Genomic DNA, 25,475 nt, shown 5'->3' with positions numbered 1-25,475 from the left:
CCCGCCGCCCGGCCCGCCGAGGGCCCCCCCACTGCCCCGCGCACAAGTCTCTGATGTCATTTCCTGACTTGCCCCCCTCCAGGCCAGGCCCGCGGTGCCCGCGATCTGACTCACCGGCCCCGCTCCGGGGTGCGCCCGCGGCGAGGTCAGTGGGTGCCGCAGCCGCAGCCCCTCTGCGCTCCACGCCGACCCAGCGCCCTCCTCTCCCGGCCCCGCTACCTGCGCCCGCCACCTCCCCGCACAGTTGCCAACCCTGCACCTCAAATCCTACCCCTTTCCCTCCCCCACCCCCCGATCGCCCGGATTGGCAAGACTAAGATAAAACTGGGCTCCAGGGTGGACGGAGAGGGTGAGTGGGCGTTCTCTCTTCCCACGCCCTTTGGGGACTTGGGTGGGTGGGCGTGCGCGCGTACGTGTGTGTGTGTGTGTGTGTGTGTGTGTGTGTGTGTGTGTACACGCACCTCATGGTGCAGCCCCTTGAGGCTTCTAGGAATTTGCAACCCCCGTGTCCCCGCCCGCAGATCTATCTCTCTGTTAAGATTTTCGGGAAAGAGGCGGGGACCAAAGACCCCGGGAATGGGGGTCGGGGGAAGCGGAGGCAGAGGCGGGGGGCGGCCAACGGACTAGGGAGGATGAGCGTGGACGCGGACGAAACGTCTCCACAGTTTTTCAGCGCCCGCAGGGACCCCTCGAGGAGCCTTTGGGCAGCCTGGTGGCCCTCGGGAGACACGGAGACTGCGCTCGGTGGAGCCCCCCACTGGTCCGACCAGATTCCTCTGCTTTGGACTGAGCCCCAGGCTAACGAGAAAAAAAGACAGACCTGGGCTCATTGAACACTGAAATGAACCAATCCGCCGCTTGAATTCTTGCACACTCACTACTTACAAACTACGGAGTCATTTGGCCTCCCAGCCTGTAAAAATCCAATATATCACCCTCGGGCGCTGCCTTTTCTCTGCCTTCTAAGGCAGTTCCCTTGTGCATGCCCTACTCTGTTTCCAGTTCCTTGGCCCTTCAAATCGGCTACAGCCTACTGTCAAGGAGCATCTGGGCTCTGCTGGAGAGATCATCCAGAGCCACCACTGACATTCACCAGAAATCAGGCTGGGAGCTTAAGAGAGGGGCCCGGGGTCACACCCACTCAGCCCCAAGGAAAGTCTAGGCTGGAACCGTTGTCTTGAGGACTCTAATGTCAGCAGAGCTCACTCCCCTACACCCTGGTGTCAGAGGAAGCATCACTGGAGACAGGAATGCAGAGTGAGGTCAGGGTGCAGCGACTACCCTGAGTGTCCAAACTAAGTGGCAACTCTCTTCATTCTCTCCGCTTCATTTTCTCCGTCCGTAGAAGAGTGGTGATATTTAATCTACTTACTTTATTGCATTAAATGGAGAAGTAAATGAAATTCAATATCTGAAGTGTTATATAATACTTGATATTATTATTCAAGTCCCACTTCTGCCCAGAATGGAAATTCTGACAGTTAACCTAAGAGCGTTATTCGTATGTTCTCTTCTGAGTTGCCAACCCAATCTCTCCTGGGCCTCAGGGTATGCAATGCCTGCTTCTTCCTTCAACCTTATCAAATACTTAATTATGCCTAACACTACATCTTCATCTCCTTCTCAGAACTCAGTGACCTATCTTTTCTCTGGTGTCTCACTGTCTTGGTCACGGGTGTTTCACACTGCCGTAAGCATGTGTGGCCACGCATGATATAAAGCCCATCGTGCAGGTTTCAGCTGGTCCTGGGCTTGTCCTTATGAAAACAGGCTAGAGATTTGATGCTGGATTTCTGTGTAGATCGGAAACGGTGTCTTGGGCTTTCCAGACCAAAAGTCTCCTTGCCAATCCTTCAAAATATACCCACTTGTTGGGAAGAAGTTAGGAAGATGGTTTCCAGATAGTGTCACAAGAGGAGAAGCCATTTACAGTCTCAATGTCTCCTTAAGGAATGTGCAAAAACATAGTATGTTTAATTGTTAGGCAGCTGACCCTATTTATAAATCAAGAATAGAAGAGTAGAAGAGTGAGTAGGCGGGCTTAGCTGTAAAAGCATTTGGGATGCAGAATATCAAAGCTGAGTTTCCAGCCAGCCATTCTAAGTACAAGTAGAAACATACCGAGTATCCCAGAACAGGTTTGCTAGGCCAGGATGTCTCCAGCAGAGCTGCAGGGTCAATGCCCGTTAAAAGGCACCTGGTAATCAGGGAGTGGCCCTAATGATTCTTAGGAATTTTTCTTGAGTAAACAATTCTAATTGATCTCAGGTAGAATGTGTAAAAGAGAGCAACTGCACAGATGTTTCCACCTAATCATTTCCAACAGCTTGGGCCGGGCAAGAAGAGGAAGTACAAAAATGTGCAGGAACCTTTGCTACCTGAGAATTTATGTCCACCAGGTACAAGAAAGTTTTCTTCAGGGCCCTACAACATAAAGTAAGCAGTTAGAAGCAGCCAAGGAAGAAAAAAAACCAAAAAAACAAAAAAAAAAAGGAAGGAAGGAACAAGGGCAGTGGGGGGGGAAAAAAAAAAAAAGAATTTTCTGAAGTGAAGAGAGATGCGATCAGGATCTTTCTGTATAAGGGCTGCAGATGGCCAGAGGGTCAGTTTTGTACCAGGCACTATGCTAGGCACTCTAGCAACAGCAACCACCATAACAACATCAGCAATAATGTGTTCAGCTTCATCACAGTGAGTGCTATTATGGTGCTGGGCACAATACTAAACACTGTAAGCAAAAGCCCCCATTTAATCCTCACAGCAAACCTGTAAGGAATGTACATTATGATCCCATTCTTCAGTTAAGGAATTTGAGGCCAATTAGCCATTGCATTTTTCACCCCTGAAACTGAAGAAGAAAATTTTTGTAATGCAAATATTTTATTGAAGACACCCCTGCTCCCCACTCACATCCTTACAGTCCTCCCGTCTTCCCTTCAGGAGCCCGAGTCTGGTACATCAACAACCTCTTCAGGTCAGCTTCAAGTCCATTCCCCACTGTAAGTCCTTCAACCACCATTTTCTTTTCTGTCACATGACAACATCAAGTTCTGTCTGTCTGTCTCTTTATGTGTGTGTTTATATATAGAGAAAAGATAGAGGGGGGAGCGGGGGAGAGTTTTGTATAATAGAACTTTTCCAGAAGACTTCTCCAAGTATTGTTGAAAGTGGTTGGTGCCATGGCTGGTGTGTTCAATGGTTAGAGCATCAACCCACACACCTAAGGGTCAACGGTTCAATTCCTGGTCAAGGGCATGTACCTGGGTTGCAGATTGGATACACCACCCTGGTAGGGGCATGTGTAGGAGGCAACCAATCCATATGTCTCTCTCAGGTACATGTTTCTCTCCTCCCCACCCTCTCTGAAAAGCAATGGAAAAAAATATCCTCAGTTGAGGATTAACAAACATAAATTTAAAAAATAAATAAAAGTGGCCATAGCTGGTTTGACTCAGTGGATAGAGCATCAGCCTGTGGACTGAAGGGTTGCAGGTTCGATTCCAGTCAAGGGCACATGACCAGGTTGTGGGCTTGATCACCAGTGTGGGGTCTACAAGAGGCAGCCAATCAATGATTCTCTCTCATCATTGATGTTTCTGTCTCTCTCCCTCTTCCTCCCTAAAATCAATAAAAATGTATTTTTTAAAATAATAAATAAATAAAAGTGGTTGGTGTTAGGGTATAGAATTGGAGAAAGCAGAAAGCTTTTATTTATAACTGTTGACTTTTCCCCATGAACATGTAAACTTTTGTCATTTAAAAAATGGAAAAGAAAGAAAAATGACAGAGCCATCTCTTTTTCCTAATATCAGAGTGTTTTCTTTTCCACTTTCTCCCAAATTGACTCCTCACTTGCATTGCTTGTCAGGACAAAAGGCTCTCAGGGGTGGGGCTACAGACAGTGGAGGGGTCGGTGGGAAGGGAGTGGGGTAGGGTGAACCATACAGCGAGAGACGTTGTTGGAATCTTGGTGGCAAAGCTGAGGAAGAACAGCTTCCTGCTCTGCCCCTGGGCCACCCCGCCCCACCCCACTCCAGCTCCGAGGAAAGGGATGGACTGACAACCACAAATGGCCCCTTTTTCCTCCTTTCTTCCAGGTGAGCTGACATCATGTTCTGCACATCATGTTCTGTGCCTTTTTTCCACTCCACTCCCCAGCCTCAGTTCAACCAGGATTTGCCAATAACTTCATATTTTAGGTGCTCTGGGTATAATCAATATGCCTTCGAGAAACCTCCATCTAGAGTCAAAAAACACTTACATGGGTATTTTAATATGGTAAGATTTTAAGATTAGAAAAAAAACCTTCCACCCACCTAATAGTGCTGGCTCGGTGTGACTACACCAATGACCACAGCTGGTGGCCTTCTCGCCATTTAGAAATCATTATTATTGTCCCACCAGGTCCAGGCAGCAGTGCGCAGAGCCTGCATGGGGCATCAGAGGAGCAGCAGAAGGGAGGGGTCCACACCTCCCAAGGTCTGGCCAGATGGGCACCCAAAGGCAATGCAAGTGTCAGCAAGGTAGCAATGTGTGGTGGCTGTGGGGGGGGCAGAGCGAGGCAGATGGTCACATGGCGGAGAGTCAGCAGCTGAGGGAGCGGGGAAGGGCAGACAGGAACAGAGACCCAGGGCACCAGCAGCAGCACAGGCAGGTTGCTGGCACCGAGGCAGGCACTAGCAGAGCATCTGCTACCTTTTGCCTTCCTTCTCCTGAACCCAGGGGAAGCCAAAATTAGAGAGCGCCTGGCCTAGAAGCTCCGGTGTTTGTCACTGAAAATAGCCGAGTCACTAGGGGAAGTAAACATTTCAAGGAGGGAGGGTGGTGGTGGTAAAGATCTTTAGATAACACAGCTGCTTGAGATTAGAAGTATGTTTCTCTAGTGGCTCCTGCCACTTCCACTCCTTTTAATGAGAATCACCTTGCACAGGAAGTGGGTGCTCAGAACTCAGGCACCCCTTCCTGCCACCCAGAGATGTGATGGATGTGGCAAATGGGCACCAGGTCTCAGAAAGAGTGATGAGGATCTACCCGGAAGACCACACGTCTTTCTACTTAACTTGTCAACATGTTTGAGCAGCTGGGAGACAGGCCTTTATAGGATGCTACCAGAGGAGTTTAATGCCACAGAGCCACCTACCCGGTTCCAACAGAGTTACCGTTGTGTGCTCAGTAGTAGCAGAGCACAGGAGGCCTAGCACAGCTCCTGCCACACAGCCAGGGCCTGTGCACATTTACTGAGTGCAGCTGATCCCAGAATCATTGAACTCTCATACTAGATCAAGGGAGGTCCTGAGTTCTGTGAAGTTAAGTGGCTTTTGAGTCAGCTTGCATCATTTGTTTATTCACTAAGCATTTATTGAGTTCCTACTATGTGCAGGACACTTTTTCTGGTGCTAGGGATATAATATTGAGCAAAAACAGACATGGTCCCAGCCCTCAGGGAGGGTCTATGACCTTGAGGAGCCTACGAAGGGACATAAATATTAATCATGAACAAATGTAAAGCCGCCTCTGTTACAAGCACTTCAGGAAAAGGTACACAACGCATGTGATGAAGTGCATGTTGGGATGGGACCTGGTTGTGGAGCTCAAGGAAGGGATCAGAAAGATACATAGGCATTAACTGGGCAAAGTGGAAGAGGAAAGCATTCCATGCAGAGAGAACAGCATGTGCAAAGCCATGTGCTGGCTGTGAGCACAGCCATAATCACATGTAAGCAAAAAGGAAGGCAAGCATAGCCTGGGTGACTGAGAGGGAGATGCCAGCCCAGGCTGCCGGAGAGTTGGGGAGGGGGTGGTGCAGAGATGCTGACCATGTGTAAAAGTCCTGACTTTGTCCTGAGAGCAGAGGGGAGCCAGCAGAATTTTAGGTTGAAAAGGGTGGCATGAAAATACTTGGGAATTTTGAAAAGTCTCACCATAGGGGCAATATGGAGAATAACGGTAGGGTTGAGTTCAGATGCAGACAGACCTATTAAGAAGCTGTTGTAGAGCTTTAGATGCAAGGGGGAAGAAGGGGAAGGTGATGGACATGGATAAAAGTGGATAGATTTGAGGGCTGTTTAGGACATGAAATCATCAACAGAATCTAGTGATGGGTTAAATTTGGAGTGGGAGTTGGGATGTAGGGGAGACAGCAGGCACTCAGCCCAGCTCCCAGCTGGTACCTACCCCGAGTACAGTGTTCTAGGCTGAGAGGGTGCAGGTTTGGGAGTAAGACCGTGTTTTGTTTTGAATATGCCAAGAATGAGAGAGTGTATGGTGGATAGTGAAATATCTGGGTTTGGAGCGGAGAAGATCTGGGCTGAAGATCTGCATGTGTGAGTTATCTGCCATGGAGTATGAATTTGAATCTGTTATTGGCTAGGGGGGAAATATCACCTATCCAATATTGCATGGGAAGTTAAAAGAGCCAAGATGGGCATTAATGGTTTACAGCATTTGATGGACAGGTAGAAGAGGGAGGCGGGACTCTCGGAATAAGGAAATCCCAGGCCCCTTGTCTCCTCCCAACAGGAGCGAAGCAAGGACACTTCTTTCCTGCAATCTTCCTGCACTCACCATCTTGCCTCCATTTGCTCTGCCTGCACTGATTGCATGAAGCCCTCTAACCCCATGTGTCAGTCACCTTAAGAAGCCTCAGGTTTCCAGCTCCCGCCACATCTTGTCCAATTCCTGAAACCAGTGCAGGGTGTTCTCTGCAGAGAACACTGTCAGCAAACATCCGTTCGTCTTCCTCCAGCCTCTCTTTTCTGCTGCTCTCACCTGGATTACCTCTGAAGACATACCTCCCTCATAGTCTTCTCAAGTGGCAGTACATTTTCCTCCCACAGCCCTGGAGGTGGAACAGATACCCTTTTTAATCTGTGTTACTATTTCCACGCTAGTCTCCTCTCCTCCCTAAAATCTCCAGCTTTGAGCATCCCATCATCAAACTATACCAGCTGCTGCCTGTCCATGGGTCACCAATAATTGCCCTGGGTCATCCATCCTCATTTTCAGAACTTTGTGTGCCTAGATCATCAATACCATATAGATGGTCTTTTCTCCCCTCCCCCTACCTCTCTGTTCCTTGAACTTCTCACTTCCCATGATTTTGCTTGACTTCAACCACTATCCTCACAATGATGCCCTAAACCCACGTTGACAAAGGAGATATGATGTAAGCCACTTTTGTAATTTTAAAAGAAACTGAAAAAGAAATAGGTGCCATTAATTTTATTTTATATATTCTTATTGACTTTTTTAGAGAGAGGAAGGGAGAGAGATAGAAACATCGATGAGAGAGAAACATCAACCATATGCCTCCTGCACAACCCCCACCGGGGATGTGCCTGCAACCAAGGCACATGACTTTGACCAGAATTGAACCTGGGACCCTTCAGTCCGCAGGCCAACACTCCATCCACTGCACCTAACCAGCTTTGGCTAGGTGCCATTAATTTTAATAATATACATGAACCCACCATATTAAAAATGTTATCATTGCAACATGCAATCAGTATTTTGAAAGATCAAATGTTAAATTCTAGCCCCCATCGGAGAATGCAGAAATTGCTTGCACCCCCTCCCTCAACACAGCTTTCCCTCATCAGTATAAAATTCAACTCTGCTACCTGTAGCATCACATGATATATATCTGAATTTTTAAAAAAATATATTTTATTTATTTTTCACAGAGAAGAAGAGAGAGGGATAGAGAGTTAGAAACATTGATGAGAGAGAATCACTGATCAGCTGCCTCCTGCACACCCCCTACTGGGGATGTGCCCGCAACCAAGGTACATGCCCTTGACCAGAATTGAACCCTGGACCTTCCAGTCTGCAGGCCGACGCTCTATCCACTGAGCCAAACTGGTTTTGGTAATATATCTGAATTTTTGATTGTCTGCATTTTTAAACTTGTCAGGCTTCTTAAGGTGACTGATAAGCCATCAATGATGAGAGATAGAACCATCAATGATGAGAGAGAATCATGGATCAGCTGCCTCCTGCACACCCCCTACTGAGGATTGAGTCTGCAACCCAGACATGTGCCCTGACAGGGAATCGAACCTGTGACCTTGTTTCCTGGATCAATGCTCAACCATTGAACCACACCAGCAAAGCTAAAATGGGTTTTATTTCTTGAGAGCAGCACATACACACCACCTGAAGGTCAAAATTTCCAGTTTCTTTGGGGCTTTGCCATCTGGGTAGGTCCGCTGTCCACTGGCAGAACAATCATGATAGACTCAGTGAGCCAAAAGCCCTCCGAATGGTTGATTGACCAGCACCCAGAAGCATAAAAGTTTTGTCCCTGCCAGCTTATCACCTTGAAAATACCTTCACCAAAGAATGACCTGAACATATACGGTACATAATGATTAGCATTACACATTCACCCATCCTTAAACACAAAGAGCAAATGAACAGTTAGAATAATGGTCCTTTCTTGTTCATTTTATTGCTGTGACAACACCTAGCATGCAATGTACCCACTTAGAACAAAGTTCTTTTTGCCTCATTTTATCCAAAAGGAACTGATTCATCTCAAGCTTGCCAAACCTGCATGCCTCATTTAAATAAATGAGAGTTTGACATGCCTGAGAGTTTGACATGCTTGGTTATTAGCATATTTCAACAGGATTTATTATTATAATAAAACTCAGACAAATAACCCAACATAGATTTAGGGAAGCCTCCTAGGGTAGGGGAAAGAATGCTAGAAAAGAGAAGACCTGAATTTGGGTTTCAGTAAAGCCATTTTCTAGCTGTGCCACTGTAAAAATCTGAGAGAGGAATAATGTTCCTTGTCTGTGAAAGCACAGCAATAGTCTCAGCTTCTAAGTTTTCCTCCAGTTCTAATACTCGGTGATCCATTCGTAGTGCCCTGTGTACTCTTTACCTTTTCAGTGTCAGGAAAATGCCTCTGCTGTCCTCGCTGGACTTGGTTGGCTTGTTGAATGATAGCAGACTGGCAAGGGCTGAAACCTGGAGCTCCACCCACCCAGTATGCATTGAACACTACTTCGGATAGGACCAGTTGCAGGAAAGCAGAAAAGACTTTGCAGCAAAAACAGATGCTCATCCAAGAAGGCATTTGTAAGAGGAATCCTAGAGAGGAAAGACACAGGGATGGGGATCCCAACATTGGGGTATATTCAAGAATTTGAGAGGTAGGCTGTAAGCTAGCAGCTGGTAACAGGTAAGTCTGGCAGGTAGGAACCGAGTATCAGCCACCAGGCTGTGATGCCGAAGCAGGACCAGGGGAGGATGGCTTATAAGCACGAGGCAGGGTTTCTCTCTTGGAGGAACTGGGCATAAAGATGGGAGGTAAAAGACTCCAGAGCCCTAGCTGGTATGGCTCAGTGGATAGAATGTCACTCTACAGACTGGAGTCCTGGGTTTGATTCTGGTGAGGAGCACATGCCTGGGTTGCAAGCTCAATCCCCAGTGGGAGGCATGCAGAGAGCAGCCTATCAATGATTCTTTCTCACTATTGATGTTTCCATCTCTTTCTTCCTCTCTGAAATCAATTAAAAAAAAATAGTTTTGTTTTTTTTTTTAAAAAAAAAGAAGATTCCAGAACCATGATGTGACATCAGCTGCTCCTTAACCCTGAGTTCATAAACACTAGCCAGGCAGCTATCTGGATGCTCAGGGACAAGCCTTCCAAGTCCATATTGTCACTGGTCTCCTGGCGAGTACAAAATTGACAGGGTCATTGAGTCTGGAAGAAGCAATTGCCTGATATTACATATTTGATTCTTCCCTTTCTCCATCCGTGGCTCTGGGATTTGTGAGTGCTGAGTACTCGCTTGACCTCTGATGATCCTGCTCTCTGGGATTGATGAACTCCGTTTTTATTGCTTACCTGGCCTCCGACTCATGGTTGCCAGGGCCTGCTTCCTTGGTCCTGGCATCCTGCCTGGTCTGCTGCTGGCTGTGACCTGATGATGGCACCGCAAGGCCCTGACTATGCTTTGAGGCCTGACAAGGACATTGTTCCAGGCCCTGCGGACCCAACTGTCCCCTTCTCTGAGAAGGATGTGGGATCCCATTAGCCCAGAACCCCTGGCCTGGACTTCTGTATCAGATGTTTGGGTGGAGCCCCAAAATCTGAAGTGACTCTCTTCCAGGCTTGCCCACAGACCTGCTTTTCAAAGAAAAGACAAGTGCATTCCCTTAAAAATCTAAACAATAGACTCTATTAGAGCCACCGGCAAACATTTATTTGGGCACTCTCCTCTGCTGAATGGAGCCACAGGATCCTGGGAAGTATGCATTCAGGGATGCTGACCTGCCTGTGTGTTTCTGGGGACTGCTCCGCAGGGGTTGGGTGGACGAGAGGGATCGCCACTATTGCCCCATGCTGCCAAGCTTCTTTATCTCTCTACACATTGCAATGAGCTCACTTTAGATTTTTAATATTTTGCAAAGTTTCAAACCTCATCTAAAAGTCAAATGAGCATTGACCTATGTTGGTCTAGAAATGGTTATCTTCCACGGAGCCCAACAGATCTGAGATGGGTCAAATAAGGTCTTTTTGTCCTCATCACCAACCCTGGAACCAGAGAATTTCTGCTCTGGAACGTGTCTTCCTTTACAACTAGCTGTCCTGAGATGTCCTTTCTTCCTCAGCAAACTTGCTGTGCCCAGGAAAGGCCCTGCCTCAGCACAATGGCTAGGACCCTCTTCTATTGATTACTGGGGGGATCCAGCTAAAGGTGGGGGTGGGGGACAGAATGAGGAAGCGAACTCCATAGACCTGCACAGATTCTGTGGTTACTTCCTCTGTGGAAATACAATTTACACACTACCAACACCCCGCCCATCCATGACTTGGCTCTTGGGCTGACCCCACGTGTTAACAACCCAACCCCCAAGCTCCATTCTTTGTCTTCTTGTTTACTGACTGTTAAGGAAAGTATTCCACTAAAGGAATACAGACTTCCATCACTACTTGCTCTCAGATGCTTCTGATTTCTGCCCAGTCCTAGATATCTGCTAGATTCCATGTACTAGAATGCTTCCAAACCTTTCCCAAGGTTCTCCAGTATCAGCATACCGATTTCTGGCTGCTTATGCAAGTAGGGCCTCCTTGAACTCCGAAGAGCTGCCCCCAAGCTGACTGAACTTGGGAGCAGCCTGAGCCACCCCCCTGTCACCCCAGACACATAGATTCTGATACAGTGCCTAGACTTTGACAAGTAGGAACTGAGAACCTTCTGTCATCAGTACTTTATGACAGCACCAAAGACCTATAGCGGGGCTAGAAGTCATCCTGAGGAAAAGCCATCACTTTTCCATTTCAAAATTTAAGAATGTAGATAGAGTTATCCCTCTCTTCAGCTTATGGCAAGAAAGGCAAGAGTGAAAGAATGTGTATCAAATAAAATTTTCTAAACCAAATCACACTAATATTTAAAAACAAATGAACAAACACATAAATAAGGCTTCTTCCTACAGCTGGATGAACTTTCCATTTGAGGGGCTGAGTTGAAGTTCTAGCTTCTTCTGTCTCCAGCTGGGTAATTTGGGGGTGGGGGGGGTAAGGAAAGTTAACTGGCCTCAAACCCAGGTTTTATCAACTGTAATGCAAAGATAATGACTTACTTATTGTGTTGTTGTAAGAAAAGACTGAGAACTCTTTGCCAGCTGTTAAGTGATATTGGCATATTATTTACTATTATTTTATTCTCTATGTTCCCTAGTCCCAGACTCTTAGATGATCTCACCTCCTACTTCTCAAAGAAAATAGATACCATCAGACAGGAACCCCATCTTCTTGACACCAAATGTGCAACCTACTGGCATCTGCTTCATCCTTCTTTCTGCTAGAATGTGTGTGTGTGTGTGTTTGTGTGTGTGTGTATGTGTGCGTGGTTTTTAAACAAAAAATTGATATACTATAATTCTTATAACATGCTTTTAAAGTAAACATGTCACAGTACACCATGAATAAGTTTCTGTCAACAAATACAGTTATAAAATACTATTAATGGCCCCATAGAATTCTATTATAGACATGTACCATAATTTATTTAATTAATCCCCAGGTTTAATGTGGCTTGTGTACAATCTTTCCTTATTATGCAATTAGTGCTCTGATGGATGCTGTAGATGAAATCTTTGCCCACATTATTTTTACTCCCTTAGAATATTTCTATAAATGGAACAGCTGTGTCAAACTTAGTCACAACAACAATGATGCATATTTTAAAGATTTTTTTTTCATCGCGACTGTCAAATTGTCCTGTGGAAAGGTTATTCCTGTTCATGTCAGAACTGAAATCTTTGACCTTGACTCAGAAAATGGCAAGGAGACTGGAAGAATATCTCCAAATGGGGAGAAATAAAGGATCCTACACAAGAAGCAGAAAGAAAGCTGGCCAAGATTGTGCCTATGATATTCTACTTTTCTATGGTGCAAAAATATACCGTAAGACAGAATGCAGGGTGGGACTGAGGCCTCAGACCCGAGACCCTTGTGTTGACCTTAATTTAAATCATTTGGATAAATGCAGCCACAGGGGATTGTGGGAGGGGTTTACATCGGATGTTTGGACCAGAGAAACAGTGGAATCAGAGCCCCACAAGGGGGGAGCAATGTGAGGTGGGAAGGCTTGAGCAGAACTGGCCATTTGGCCCATTACCCTAGACATGGAAACTCCCAGGCAGTGCTTTCTCTGCTCCAACCATAAGGGTTTGGGTGGTGCTGTTGTAGTAACAGAGACTGTTAATTTAATTTATTTATTTTTTACCATCTTTCCTTTGCAGCTAGACAATATATTCCAAGAAGGCAGAATTCTGATACTTTTTTTTTTTTTTTTTTTTTTTTTTTTTTTTTTTTTGCATAACCAGCAATAGTACACATGGGGAAATACTTTCTAATTCTCTCCACTGTCAAAAGAGGGTAGCAGATCCTACCACAAATTATACTAGACAACTAACATCTAAGCAGATCTACAACAAATTATTCTGTCTTCTCTCCCCTGGTTTTATAAATGTAGATTTGACTAACTTTGTGTGTGTGTGTGTGTGTGTGTGTGTGTGTGTATGTGTGTGTGTGTATGTCAGAGAGGAAGGGAGAGGGAGAGAGACAGAAACATCAATGATGAGAGAGAATCAACGATTGGCTGCCTCCTGCATGCCCCTTACTAGGGATCGAGCCCACATGTGCCCTTGGCCGAAATCAAACCCACAGGCCAATGCTCTATCCACTGAGCCAAACCAGCTAAGGCAGATTTGGCTAATTTCTTCATGCACAAAAATCAAAGATTAGTTTTCTCTCTATAATCCCATTTCCCAGATCTGAGATTAGATTATTAGCATCATCTCCCATATCTCTCCGGTGGGGGTGCCACTAACAGTTATCACCCTAAAGCTTAGCTCTCCGCCAGTAAACTAAAGGTTAAAAGTTACATTCATAAGACTTGGTCTCTCGCCCTGTTACATGTCCATACCATGGACCCCTAGCCCACTGCCCTACTCCCTTTTCAACCTGAGGAGGGCCATGAAAGAAGGTGGGGAGCAAATAGACCCCAGGTTAGGTCCTTGGTGCTAAAACTCTGCCTTTTTGCACTTTGGGTTCTCTGGGCACTGCTTAGACAAGTCTCTCGCCCTTCTCAAGTGATTTCTCTGGACTCCACTTCTTGCCTGCTGCAAATAAATATCTGCCCACTTGACCCTTGCCTCTTAGATTTCAATCTCTTGTTCTTACCCGACCCACCCCACTAGCCAGAGGGTAATCCTTCCTCTCTTGATTTTGGCTGCTTTCTGACATCCATTTGTCAGAGAAGACCACGGCTCAGAAAAGTTAAACTGGATTTCAAACTGTCGTCTAGCCAGCCTCCGGTCCTGGCTTTTTTTTTTTTTTCTCACTCCGGGTGGGATTGAATTAGCTTCATTCCGTCCCCCCATCCCCAACCAGGCCTGGGGTTAGATTATCTGCACCATACACACATCTCCACACCCATCCCCGAATTTCTGGCGAGCACCGAGCCCAGGAAAGTCTGACACACGATCCCTCTTGCAAATATTTCGAGATCTGTTTGGATGGGCAAGCCCCATGCCCAGGGAACGCAGAGAGCATCCTAAACTGTATCCAATCACGCCACCCCAGTCAGAAAGCAAGTGTTTGCTGAATTGGGCGTCCAAGGCCCTTCATCCAGGCTTTATTCTCACCTCCCCACCCCACTTTCTCTCTGAGCATCCCCAACCCGGACGGACCCTGAACATGAATCCACCGGAACCTAACGGTGGGACCGGGGCGCTTTACCCGGTTCCTGGGACCCCGAGCGGGCATTCTCTGGGACTCCACCGGTCCCCGTGGGAGCTCAGCCGGGACCCGTGGGAACCCCAGTGGGGCAGGAAGAGGGGAGGGGGGCAGCGCAAGGCCCGCCGACAGCCCGGCCCCCGAGGGAGCGCTGCGGGGTGCCCGGGAGCGCACGGCGGGTTCGGGGCTGGGGGAGGCGCCCGGCGCAGCCAATCCCGGGGCCACCCCCTCCGCGGCCGCCAGCAGAGCAGAGCCGGGGCGGGGGAGCCAGGCGGCGGCGGCGGCGGCGGCAGCGGCTGCCGCGGGGAGGGATGGAGAGGGGCGGGGGGAGCGGAGCCGAGCGGAGACAGCCGCGGCGCCGCAGAGAGGCTGGGGCGGCGGCGCGGCTCCCGGCACTCCCCCCGCGCCCGCCCCGCGTCGGCGAGGGTCCGGCCCCGGAGGCCCCGCGCCATGGGCTGCATCGGCTCCCGGACCGTGGGTGGGTACCGCGGCGGGGCGAGCGCGGGCGTAGGTCGAGCTCTCCGGTGGTCCAGTCCCCCGGCCCCTCCCCCACCCTCTCCGCGCCCCTCCGGGCACCCCGCTCCATCCATGCCGCCCAGCTCGGCCTGGCTCCCTTACTTTCCCTCCTCGCCTCTCCTCCCCGCTCCGCACCCCCCACCCTCCGGGGCTAGCATCCCTCTGGGCTCCCGGCGGCGTTCTTCTCTCCGGCTCCCTCCTCCGGCTTCCTTCCATCACCTCCCCAGGCGCGGTCCCTCTCCATCATCTCTCCATCAGCCTCTGCTCTCTCTTCCGCCGCTCTCCCCTCCTCTCCAGTCCCTCACCCGCCGCCTCCAGGCCATCCGCCTCACTCTACCTTCTCCTGCGCCCTCGCGCCCCCGTCTCCATTTGCGGAGCAGCCCTCTCTCTTCTAAGAATCCTCAGCAGCCTCAGCCCCCGTCTTTCTCCGCACGCACCCCCGCCCCCTGCACCCCGCACCCCCGCCTCCATCTGGCTTGGGTGTTTTGCACCCATCTCTTTCCCTCTCCGTTGCCTTTTTATGTCATTCGTGCCTCCCACGGTTTGCTTTGTTCACGTGCATTTTCCCTCTGGGGCGGGGGCGGGATGCGCCTCGGGGGAGGGAATGGGTTCCTCGCAGGGAGGGAAAGGGGACGGGTCGGCTCTGGAAGGGTGGGGCGTCAGAGCCATGGGTGGACGCCGGGAGGAGGTAGAGGTCTGAAAGGATCCAGAGGGGTCAGGAGCCAGCTGCCAGCTGGGTGGGGCCGGCTCTGGGAGGATCCCCGGGACTGGACAGCACCTGTCAGCTGGGGGTGGGTGGTGGGGGCGGGGCCGGCGCTTTATTTACCTTTGACTTGGGGAAGCGCCTCCTAATTTGTTTACCCCCCCCCCTCAACCTTTGCCCTGCTACTACCCCCCCTGGTCCCCCATCCCCTGCACACACCACTTACCTCTTCCTAACCCTCCAGTTTTTTCCACATTCAACTCCCCATTTCTCCCGCCTACACGCCCCAGTGACCTCAGGCTGAGAGAATAATTTGTATTATTATTATTATTACAAACTCACCCTCCGGAAGCCTGATTTCTCTGAGACCTGGTTTATTTCCATGGATAACCCCCCCCCCCCTCCTCTGCTTTCACCTTTTCTCCGGGTTCTCTCCCTCCCCCTCCTCGCCCCCCACGCTCTGACTCAGCTCTCCCTCTTTTACAAAGGCCACCTCTCCCCGCCCCTCTCTCCCACTTTGCTTCCCCCACCTCCCTCCTCGGAGATAGTTCTCTGTCTGCCCCATTCTGGCTCTCTCCACTCAGAAGTCCATCTTTCCTCTTCCCCCCAAGCCACCGCCTCTGGTCTGACCCATCTCACCACTCCCCTGTACCCCCAAGGAACAGCGGCACACTTTGGAGGGGTCCTGCCTCTCTTGGACCCCTTAACCAGGAGCCATACCTTTTGCATCAGCTATGTTGTTGCATGCTGAATACCTCCTCAGCCCCGAGACCCCCTTCAATTGACCCCTTCTCAAGAGTGGACCCCTAACCCGGAATTCAGAATCATAACACTTCCTGTATAGCCAGGATCTATAAGGTCAGATGGTTCACAGACATCCGACTTTAAAACTATTCAAGTGGTTCTTCCCCAAGCCTTCCAGGAGGCACCACCCTGCCCTCAATCTCCCTTCACTGTGAGCTCTGGCCTCATTTTAGCCATTACCATTCTTCTCCTCCCAAACCCTCAACCCCCTCCCAGCATCTCCTGTCTTCTCTTTTGACTTGAATTCGTCTTCTTTTAGTTCCTATTTTTAAAAGTCCCCTTCGCTCCTCTGGTGGTCCCTCCACTCCTCTTTAACCCATCACCTATCTCCCAAGAGTCAGGTAACATTATTCCATCCCACGCTTTGCTTTCTTTGCTCTCACGGTTTTGGGGTGAACACACCCAACTCCCTCCTCTATCCTCTCCAAATCCTTCCTGTGGGACAAGTTCACCAACTCCTACGGAGGGTCCCCTACATTCCCAACACCTCACAAATAATAAAGCCCGCACATAGAGAAGCTAATCCTTAGAAAAGCCCCACCCTTAATTGTAGGAACATAATAGGTGAAAAGCGCAGCTCCCAGTGTACTCCTGCATAGAAACCCTCAACGATACCTCAGGACAGGATGGACTCCAGTTTTCCTGCTAAAACCCAACCACTGACCCTTCCTTCCATTTAAACAACAATAAGTGAGGCTATACACCAGTTTTTCTGAGTTTGCTATTCTTGGTTGAGTTTAAACTGAATATTTTGGCTTAGTGTTATGATTTCTTCTATCAAAAATGTGGGTAGAGTAGGGATGTAAAAGGGATGGGCAATGGGAAGAAGAAGTGGTAGCTAAGGTAAGGAAGGGTCTAGAGGGGCAGCCTCAATGTGTGGCCTCAGCATCTGAGACCAGTAGGGGCTTTTGGGTTGGGCAAGGGGGAGTGAGGGTGGAGCAACTAACCCTCTGGCCACTTCAGGGAATGAGGTGATCGCAGTGGATTGGAAGGGACTGAAGGATGTGGACCAAATCAACATGGACAGCAACAGCTCGCTGCAGGGAAGCAGCCTTCACCGGGCATCTACGGAGGTGAGGCCCGTGCCCAGCTGCCCCTCACCAGAGGACCTCTGAAAGACCCAGAACCCTCCCTAACAAAGCCTGACCCTTGATAGCCACTCTTAAAGTCCAAGTGAACATTCCAAACACTCCTTCAAACTGACACTTGGGGAGAACATTTCTCCTACAGTCCTCAAAATACAAGCCAAATGTTCCACACCAACAACACCCTAATTTCCTATGCTAATCTCAGGAAAGCGCTCCCTTCTTCACACCCTTCTGGAAGCTCCTCGGAGGAAAGGGGTGGGGTTCCTTGCATTCCTGGAAGTGTTTGGGATACCCATTCCCTTTTCTCTCTCCTCACAGCAAACCCGAACTGATTTCTCCTGGGATGGCATCAATGTGAGTGCAGCTCCCCCCAGCCCAACCTAACTGGTCTTCTATTCTCCCATAACACAGTGCTCCCTCACTCCAGCAAGCCCTCCCATGCTCTACCTACACCCCACATTTTCAAGGGTGGTAGGAGGATATGCTTTCTTGGGACTCCTGGGTCTAATGGTTTTTCCCAATCACCTGCTCTAGCTCAGATCCATCATCCAGGAAACCATGAACTTACCCCCACGTATAAAGCACGCCCATGCCCTCTCATTCCTCTGTCCCTCCTCCTACATTCTCCATTCCAGCTCTCCATGGAGGACACCACTTCCATTCTTCCGAAGCTTAAGCGAAACTCTAACGCCTATGGCATTGGAGCCCTGGCCAAGTCATCATTCTCAGGTGAGATTCCCTACATCCAGTCAGGAGATACTTATAGGCTCCTGGTCTCAGTCTCCCTGCTCCTTCTAGCCTGATGGGGACTTTCATCTTCCTACCCCAGACCTATGTGTCTTTTCTGTCAAACCTCTCCTATCCTTTAGGCTGCCCTCATATATGGGATTCATCCTCCATGGGATGGAGTCCCCTGAGAGTGGGGTGGGGGTAATGAGGAGGACCTGTTATGGTATTGAGTGATATTCTGGAGGATGGGGGGAATGTCTATACCCTTAGGGATTTCAAGAAGCATGAAGGACCATGTGACGAAGCCCACAGCCATGGGGCAAGGCCGGGTGGCCCACATGATTGAGTGGCAAGGCTGGGGGAAGGCACCAGTCATTCAGCCACAACACAGCCACGAGGCTGTGCGACGGGATACCGATGCCTACTCCGACCTCAGCGATGGCGAGAAGGAGGCACGTTTCCTTGCAGGTACTTGTTCCCCCAAACCCTCAAGAGGCACATCTTGGGATGGCCAGAGACTGACCCTTCATCCCGACCCTGTGACAAGATTGATTCTATCTGTAGGATGACCATTAGACTTCATTTCAAGTACTTTGACTTGTTAATTCTGATAAGTGCCCTCAAACTTATTTTTATTATCATCTCAGAAGTTGAGGAGAATTAATGTGGGGTTGTGGGTTCTGATGCCATCTCTCATACATGGTGGGACAATCCAACCCCTGGACTTCCTCAGTACAGGGCAAAAAAATGGCAGGGGCTGTTGGCTTAAAAAAACAAACAACCCTCTATTCTCCTGTTTCTTAAAGAAAAAGAAAGAAAGCCTTTGAGATCGTTACTAGCCTTAGCCCATCAGCACAATGCAGTCATGGAGTCACATAAGTTACTCATTACTTGTGACAACCACTAGAAGGTCAAGAGGACATGGGTGAGGAGAGAGTGGCTTACAGAAGTTTCCCTCCTGGAAAATAATGTAGGTATGAGACAAGCCTATAGTGCACCTACAATGGTGGCTGAGCCCTAGTGGCAGGTCTCAATAAGATCCCTAGGGAGAAGGACAGATCTGGAAGAGAAGGGAGGTATCTTTGTATTGGGTGTGGTGGAAGAAATATCAGTGAGGGGGAAGGCAAACATGTAAGGGCAGGGTATGGTGTAGAGCAGCTAGCAATGTAGGCTTCAATTTAGGCATGGCTTTGGCTAGAATAGGGACCCCTCCCCGCCCAAGTCTATCCATCTTCACTATTCTATCCTCTCTCCCTTCTTCTTCCAATTCCTTGAACTATCAACTTGGTGGTCCATGGTGCTCTCTTGGGGATTTTCTGTTAATCTTGAGGCACCATTCCCCCACTCCATCCCCTCCTAGATATCTAGATGCCTCTGTCCTTGACTGCCTCATACCAGCTACCACTCCTAAAAAATCCACAAAATAAACTTTTGGAAATCCCAGACTTCAATCCCTTAGGATATCTCACCAGAAAACCCCCAACTCTTTCCCTTAGGAATCTTAAATCTGACCTTTTGGGAAATCCCCCATGATATTGCTTTGCTTCAGGGCACATATAAAGGCTGTGCTATCCAATATAGTAGCCACTGGCCAAATGTGGCTATTGAGAACTTGAAATGTGGCTAGTCTGAGTGGACAATGCTGGAAGTGTAAAATATCAACTGGATTTCAAAGACTTTCTATGAATAAAAGAATGTAAAATATCTCACTAATTTTTATATGGGTTAGATGTTGAAATGGTCATCTTTCATATATATTAGGTTAAGTAAGATATAGTTAGTAAAATTAATTTCACCTTTTTCTTTTACTTTAGAAAATTTCAAATCATGCAGGTGGCTTGCATTGTATTTCTATTGAACAGTGCTGCTCTAATGTCCCCTTCCCCATGCATGTGTCTAAGGTAGGAGTGTCGAACTCAATCAGAGAAGGGGCCAAAATCTAAAATCCAGCCTAAATCGCGGGCCGAATGGTTTACTGAACAGTCATAAACTGTCATTGTGATGGAAACGCATCGGAGTGCAGTGATGACAGCGCGGTGCGGGCCACATTGCAAGGCCTGGCGGGACGGATTTGGCCCGCGGGCCTTGTGTTTGACACATGTGGTCTAAGGGTTCTCAGAAATACCTCATGCTAACCACATTTCTTCTCCCAGGAGTCATGGAACAGTTTGCCATTTCTGAGGCCACACTCATGGCTTGGTCTTCCATGGATGGTGAGGACTTGAGTGTCAACTCTGCCCAGGAGCCATTGGGCTGCAACTACAGTGACAACTACCAAGAGTTGATGGAAAGTCAAGGTAAGGGATGGTTCCAGAATCCAACCCCTGAGGCTTAAGAGTCCTCCCCAGCTATCTATATTACTTCTGTACATCTCTGTGCTTCTAAGACGTTCTGTTCATCCTAGCTTTCTATTCCCCTCCTTCCCCAACTTCTCACCCTCAATTGTCTGTGCTGATGTTACTGCCTTTGTTAGTCTATGCCTCCACCGACTTCTGTGATTCTCTTTACAGATGGCCTCACTCAAGCCCCCATGGATGGATGGCCTCACTCCTATGTGTCCCAGGGCATGTACTGTCTGGGATCATCAGATGCCTGGGAAGCAAGTGACCAGTCCCTCATTGCCTCTCCAGCCACAGGATCTTATCTTGGCCCTGCATTTGATGACTCACAGCCAAGCTTACACGAAATGGGGCCTCCCCAACCTGCTTCCGGATACTCTGCTCAGGAGCCTCCACCTTTCCTGGGGGGAGACACTGACTGGGCTCCAGGGATGGGTGGGGTGGACCTGGCAAGGGGCTCTGCAGAGGAGGAGAAGAGGCCCTTGGCCCCTGAGGAGGAAGAAGATGCGGGATGTAGGGACCTGGAATCACTTTCCCCACGAGAAGACCCTGAGATGGCCACTGCTCTCAGCCGGAAGGTATCTGATGTCACATCCTCAGGTGTGCAGTCCTTTGATGAGGAGGAGGGTGAGGCCAACAACTAGCTTCTACCCACTCTATATCCTATCTTCCACTCGCACCTGAGGGGCCCGGCTACAACAATACCCTCCCTTCCCCCAGCAGTACAGCTGAAACCCGGGCAGAAGACCACGAGGAACCCAGGAGCTGCCAGTTCTCGCCAGGAAAATGAAGGGCCAGGATGGGATTCCATCCAGGCTTGTGCTGTAGAAACCACAGATCCAGAGACTGAGCTCCAGGCAATGAGATGGCTGTGAACTTGGCTTGCCTGTGGGCTTCTGGGTCTGTGATGATGAAGCCCAGTTTGTATCCTGGGGACAGGAGCCATCAACGAGATCTCTGTTTTTCACTCCTGACTTCTTCAGGAGCCTTCACAATGGCTGTCTGAATGCCTCCTTTCTCGCGTCACTTTTGCTTTTTCCGACTCTGTGTTTTCTCTGGCTGTGGTCCCAACTCGACCCTACTGTGAAGAACAGACCTGCTGGATGTGACTCAATGAGTGTAGGGGAAGCCACGTCTCCTTAGAGAATGGAGAGGCTGCTCAGTGGGTAGCTTGGCTTCTGAGATCAGGAGTCATGGGGAAGGTGGACATGGTAGCTGGGGTGCACAGGGCACAAACAGGATTCTTTCTGTAAGGCCCACCCAGAGACCAGAGAGTCATTGATGGGACCAACAGCAAACATGGCCACCTGTTCTGGGATTTTGAATATCCTGTGACTGAAAGGTGGGTCCTAAGGGTCTGGGAAAGGACCCAGTGGGCTGGCTGCTCCAGCTCTTGCTTCCTTTGTCTGCCTTCTTCCATCCCTTGCTCCAGCCTGCCCAGAGGGGGTGACAGAATGCAGGTGTCCTGCCAGGGGGGGAAGCATGAAGGCTGTGCCTCCTTCCCTCCACCCCCAAATTCTCTGGAGCTGTTTACACTTTTCTCTTTGCCTTTTCTACATTTTTATAACTTCTTGGGGACTCAGGTTGAGTGGGGTGGAGGGAGGAGTCTGGTGCTGTCAGGCCCCTGCCCAGCGTGTTGTTGGCTGAGAATCAGTGTGGGCACTCGGCTTCTTTTTCTCCTTCTTCAGCTCCTCCCAGGCGGCCTCCCTTCCCAGGCTTCCTGTGGAGAGTGGAGTCAGTCTTCTTCCTTTTAGGAGGAGTTTATAGTGAGGCAGAAGCCCCTGAACAGGCTAGTCCTTCCACACCCAGTTCCCATTTTGTTGGGGACTTCTGTCAACAGCACACAAAGCCCCACACTTCTGTAAGTGATCCTGACAGCAGGGCCAGGCTGGAGCAAAGGCATGGCAGCTGAGGAACACTCCATGGGACCCCATTCCCTAGCCCCTGGCAGAGGGAAAAGCTAAGATGGCCGTTGCCTGCTTTCTGTCTCCTCTTCTAAGACTCCAGCTCCAAGGCCTTGTGTCCTACTTTGTCAGAGGTCCTATTGCTTCTGTCCTCTACTAGGAAGGGGGCACTGTCACTTTCACAGACCCTGGGCACAAAGGAGCCCCCCCCGCCCCATCCCCAGGTGTCTACTTCTTCGGAATGAGGAGGTTATGAGTTTGTGTCCATCTATGACCCTGACCCCCATCAAGTTCACACTTTCATAGGCATGTGGTCCTGCAATGCAGCCAAGGCCGGGGTCCCATGTCTTCAGGGGAGGGGAGAGGAAGTTGATACTTGGAGGAAACATGAGTAGGCCTGGTAAGCACAGATGAGTGAAGAGTTATTTACCTCATCTAAAGCTGTGGCTGGTGTCTGATCATGTGACCTGACTCCGGGGGCACCAGGACCTCTTGTCTGGGAGCTTTGGGCAGTAATATTGTGGCCTCACCCTGCACTCCTGTCACAGGTCTTGGGGTTTGCATGCTCGAGGCTCCCTCCTTTCAGGGGGTCCTTGTTACCTCACCTTGTGCAACCTGCTCTCTGGATGAATCATCTTTTCCTCTTAGTCTCATCCTCTTCCTGCCCCCTACTCTGCTGCCCAGACCACAGTGGACATCCACTCCAGTGAGGGGTCATTTATTACAGTTCCTTTTCGCTCAGGGCCCTAGGGAGTTAGGGAAGGTAGAGGAAAGCAGTGTTCTTTCCTCCCTCCCTACCATAGGAAGCCTTCTTTTGGTCCCTGCTGAAAGATGACTGGATGGTGGAGGAATCTAGCCTATTTGACTCCAGCAGGGCTCCACATCCCCGGTGCTGGCAGCTGGCACATGCGCAGGCAGACCAGGGGTCAGCTGGGGATCAGCATTTGCAAGGAGCTTCCCTACCACTTTGAAGAGGGAGAAGACCCAGGGAGCTGGCCTTGGACCCTCTTAGGACTCTTCTGGAAGGAGGAACTGCCTCTTTGGTGCTGGGGGCAGGGTGCATGGGGTTTGCTTATAGCCTATTTGGGGGGAGGGGAGGGGCATGTGCTGGAAGAGGCTGTTGGGGGTGAGGGAGGGTTGCTTTTCCTCCGCGATTCAAGGCTGTGCAGCACGATTTACAACAGTTCCAGAACAGGGCTGGTTTTTTTTATTATTATTATTGTGAATGAAACTGCTCTTGCTAAATGATTTTCTTTGGTGGGGGTGCACTTTTATTTTCACTTTCATTTTATTAAAGGGAAACCCATTCCTCCCTCCCCTTCTGCCTCCCCCTTCCTCCCCTTCTTTCTTATCCTGTGTTAAGGAGGGGATCTTGGTGAATGTGTTTATGATCTCTTCCCTGTTCCCACCTACACAGCCCATGCTCGTCTTCCAGGTCTGGGGAGTATCCATTTTTGTGGTAGTCTTAGCATGTTTTCTTAATGTGACCCCCCTCTTCCCCAGGCCTAAGAGAGATTCTATGACATATATTACAGAGAGAATTATATATATAAATATATATAAATATTATAGATTATATACACACGGGCATTGGGCTCCAAGGCCCATTGCCAGCCCCTTCCCCAGGACTCTCTCTCTTGGCCTGGGAAGGGGGCAGGGATGTGATGCTGGAGAGGGTTCCAGGCTGTGTTCAATGGCACTAAACAGAATGTGGTGGCATCCTCTGACTGTGAGTGTCTTATTTGAGGGATGAAGGAGACTGGGCCCAGGGGAGGTGAAGGAGGAGAATGTCACATTGGAGAGGGGACACAACAAAAGGGCATAAAGGGGGGAGGGGGAAAGCTTGGAGGGTGGGTGCAAGGGCTTTTGGATGCTCAGAGCCCCTGGGACCACTGGCAGAAAAGGCAGGCTCATGGCGGGCTCCCTGTTGCCGATTTGGGGAGGATATGGTTCTGACCTCCCAAGTGTGGAAGCACTGAAGAGGTCTGCCATCTTGGCATTGAAACCCCAACTCTCCACCTCAAGAAGAACACAGAGAACTCATCTCAGGGCTGGTGTCTGAGTGACCAACTGGAGGATTCTTGGAAGGAGAGGTTCCAGCCAGAGCAGTTGGAGGGCAGAGCTAACCCTTGGGAAGGACAGATCAATGACCACAGTGGGAAGAAAGGGGTTATACTTTTCTAAGAAGTGACCTGGAGATGAGGTAAGGAAGCTGTGATGTGAGGGAGGATTTCTGATGGAGGGTGTTTGATGGGGCAGCATGACTATTTGGCTCAAGGTGCCTGCCCCTCCCACATAGAGCCTTTTGTGACATTTGCTCTTCCAGGCTTCTCCCCTGATAGTCTTTTTATCCGCATTTCACTGTGTAAATCAGGGGCAAGGAATGGGGAATGGGATTGGCCTTTCACTGCCGGAGTAATAGCCTTTCTTGGGGACAGAGAGTGAGAGTCAGATAGAGTCTGGAGGCAAATCTCAAAGAGTGGGGAGATCATGGGGTGGGGAACTTGAGAGAAGGAGCTGTGGATGGTCTGAATGCTAGTCACTGTCCAAATTCTTACTCCTCCTCTAAGACTATCATTGACACATTTTAAAATTCCCAGGAGGGTCAGGATATTGGCCTGATCTCCGCAACTTAAGGACATACAGTCTCCCACACAAATCCACCCTCAGGTCTGGGCCTCCTGACGGACAGGCTGATGAGGCAGTCCTGGGGTATGGTCAAATGATCAGTTCATCCTCATCCTCCTCATCAGTGGATCGCAGGCTGGGGCCCTGCAAGATGTCAGCCAGCTCCTCTTCCAGCCCCGGACTGTCCACCAGCTCCAGCTCTTCCAGCTCACCTTCCGCTTTGGCTGGAGCCAGGCAAAGTGGGGGTTCTGGGGAGGGAGACAGCTCAGGGGTGTCTGGGGAGGTAGGGACCACATCCTTTGGCTCAGTGGCCCCAGTTCCATCCTCAGGCAGGTTCCAGGCCTCCAAGGAAGGGAGTGGGCCTGCAGGAGTCATTCGATTTGAAGTTGTGCTCCGGAAGCTGGCCAGGGGAGGGCGGAGATGCACTCCTGACTTGGTGTGCCCCTCAATGGCCTTCTGCAGCTGGGAAGCAGAGGAAAAGGGGAAGAGGGTTACAGAATT

At 49.6% G+C, this 25,475-nt stretch overlaps 2 protein-coding genes and 1 long non-coding RNA gene across 6 annotated transcripts in view; 1 reads left to right on the top strand and 2 right to left on the bottom strand.

Moving 5' to 3' along the window:
* Positions 1–24,073, top strand: FAM131B (family with sequence similarity 131 member B). Of its 4 annotated transcripts, none has more exons than XM_045577778.1 (7): positions 1–349; positions 17,250–17,359; positions 17,693–17,728; positions 18,010–18,103; positions 18,374–18,571; positions 20,257–20,400; positions 20,614–24,073. In XM_045577778.1, exons 2-7 carry the CDS (start codon positions 17,306–17,308, stop codon positions 21,084–21,086), a joined length of 999 nt encoding a protein of 332 aa, XP_045433734.1. In that variant the 5' UTR covers positions 1–349; positions 17,250–17,305; the 3' UTR covers positions 21,087–24,073. The 4 variants fall into 4 exon arrangements, with proteins under 4 accessions (XP_045433734.1, XP_045433731.1, XP_036285019.1 ...); XM_045577775.1 differs by lacking the exon at positions 1–349 and adding an exon at positions 2,708–2,999; XM_036429126.2 differs by lacking the exon at positions 1–349 and adding an exon at positions 14,579–14,741.
* On the bottom strand, positions 4,061–14,452 carry LOC123651885. The gene is made up of 3 exons (XR_006740866.1): positions 14,267–14,452; positions 6,632–6,838; positions 4,061–4,240 (listed from the first exon to the last, which is right to left on the bottom strand). It is a non-coding gene; the product is annotated as an uncharacterized LOC123651885 (long non-coding RNA).
* Positions 23,560–25,475, bottom strand: part of CLCN1 (chloride voltage-gated channel 1) — a 28,662-nt gene continuing 26,746 nt past the window's right edge. Inside the window, exon 23 of the mRNA XM_036429121.1 lies at positions 23,560–25,436. Coding sequence (XP_036285014.1) covers positions 25,065–25,436 — 372 coding nt within the window. The 3' untranslated portion in view covers positions 23,560–25,064. The remainder of the gene's footprint in view (positions 25,437–25,475) is intronic.

The sequence above is a fragment of the Pipistrellus kuhlii genome, unplaced genomic scaffold (genome assembly GCF_014108245.1).
Source record: "Pipistrellus kuhlii isolate mPipKuh1 unplaced genomic scaffold, mPipKuh1.p scaffold_m20_p_10, whole genome shotgun sequence".
NCBI lineage: Eukaryota > Metazoa > Chordata > Mammalia > Chiroptera > Vespertilionidae > Pipistrellus > Pipistrellus kuhlii.
Note: the sequence above shows the minus strand (reverse complement) of the source record. Positions and strands in the feature narration are given on the sequence as shown.

Coding starts and splice junctions, on each gene's coding strand:
- FAM131B (XM_036429126.2), top strand. CDS start 14,714: ATGGGCTGCATCGGCTCCCGGACCGTGG. Junction 17,729..18,009: donor TCTCCTGGGATGGCATCAAT/GTGAGTGCAGCT, acceptor TCTCCATTCCAG/CTCTCCATGGAGGACACCAC. Junction 18,104..18,373: donor GGCCAAGTCATCATTCTCAG/GTGAGATTCCCT, acceptor CTATACCCTTAG/GGATTTCAAGAAGCATGAAG.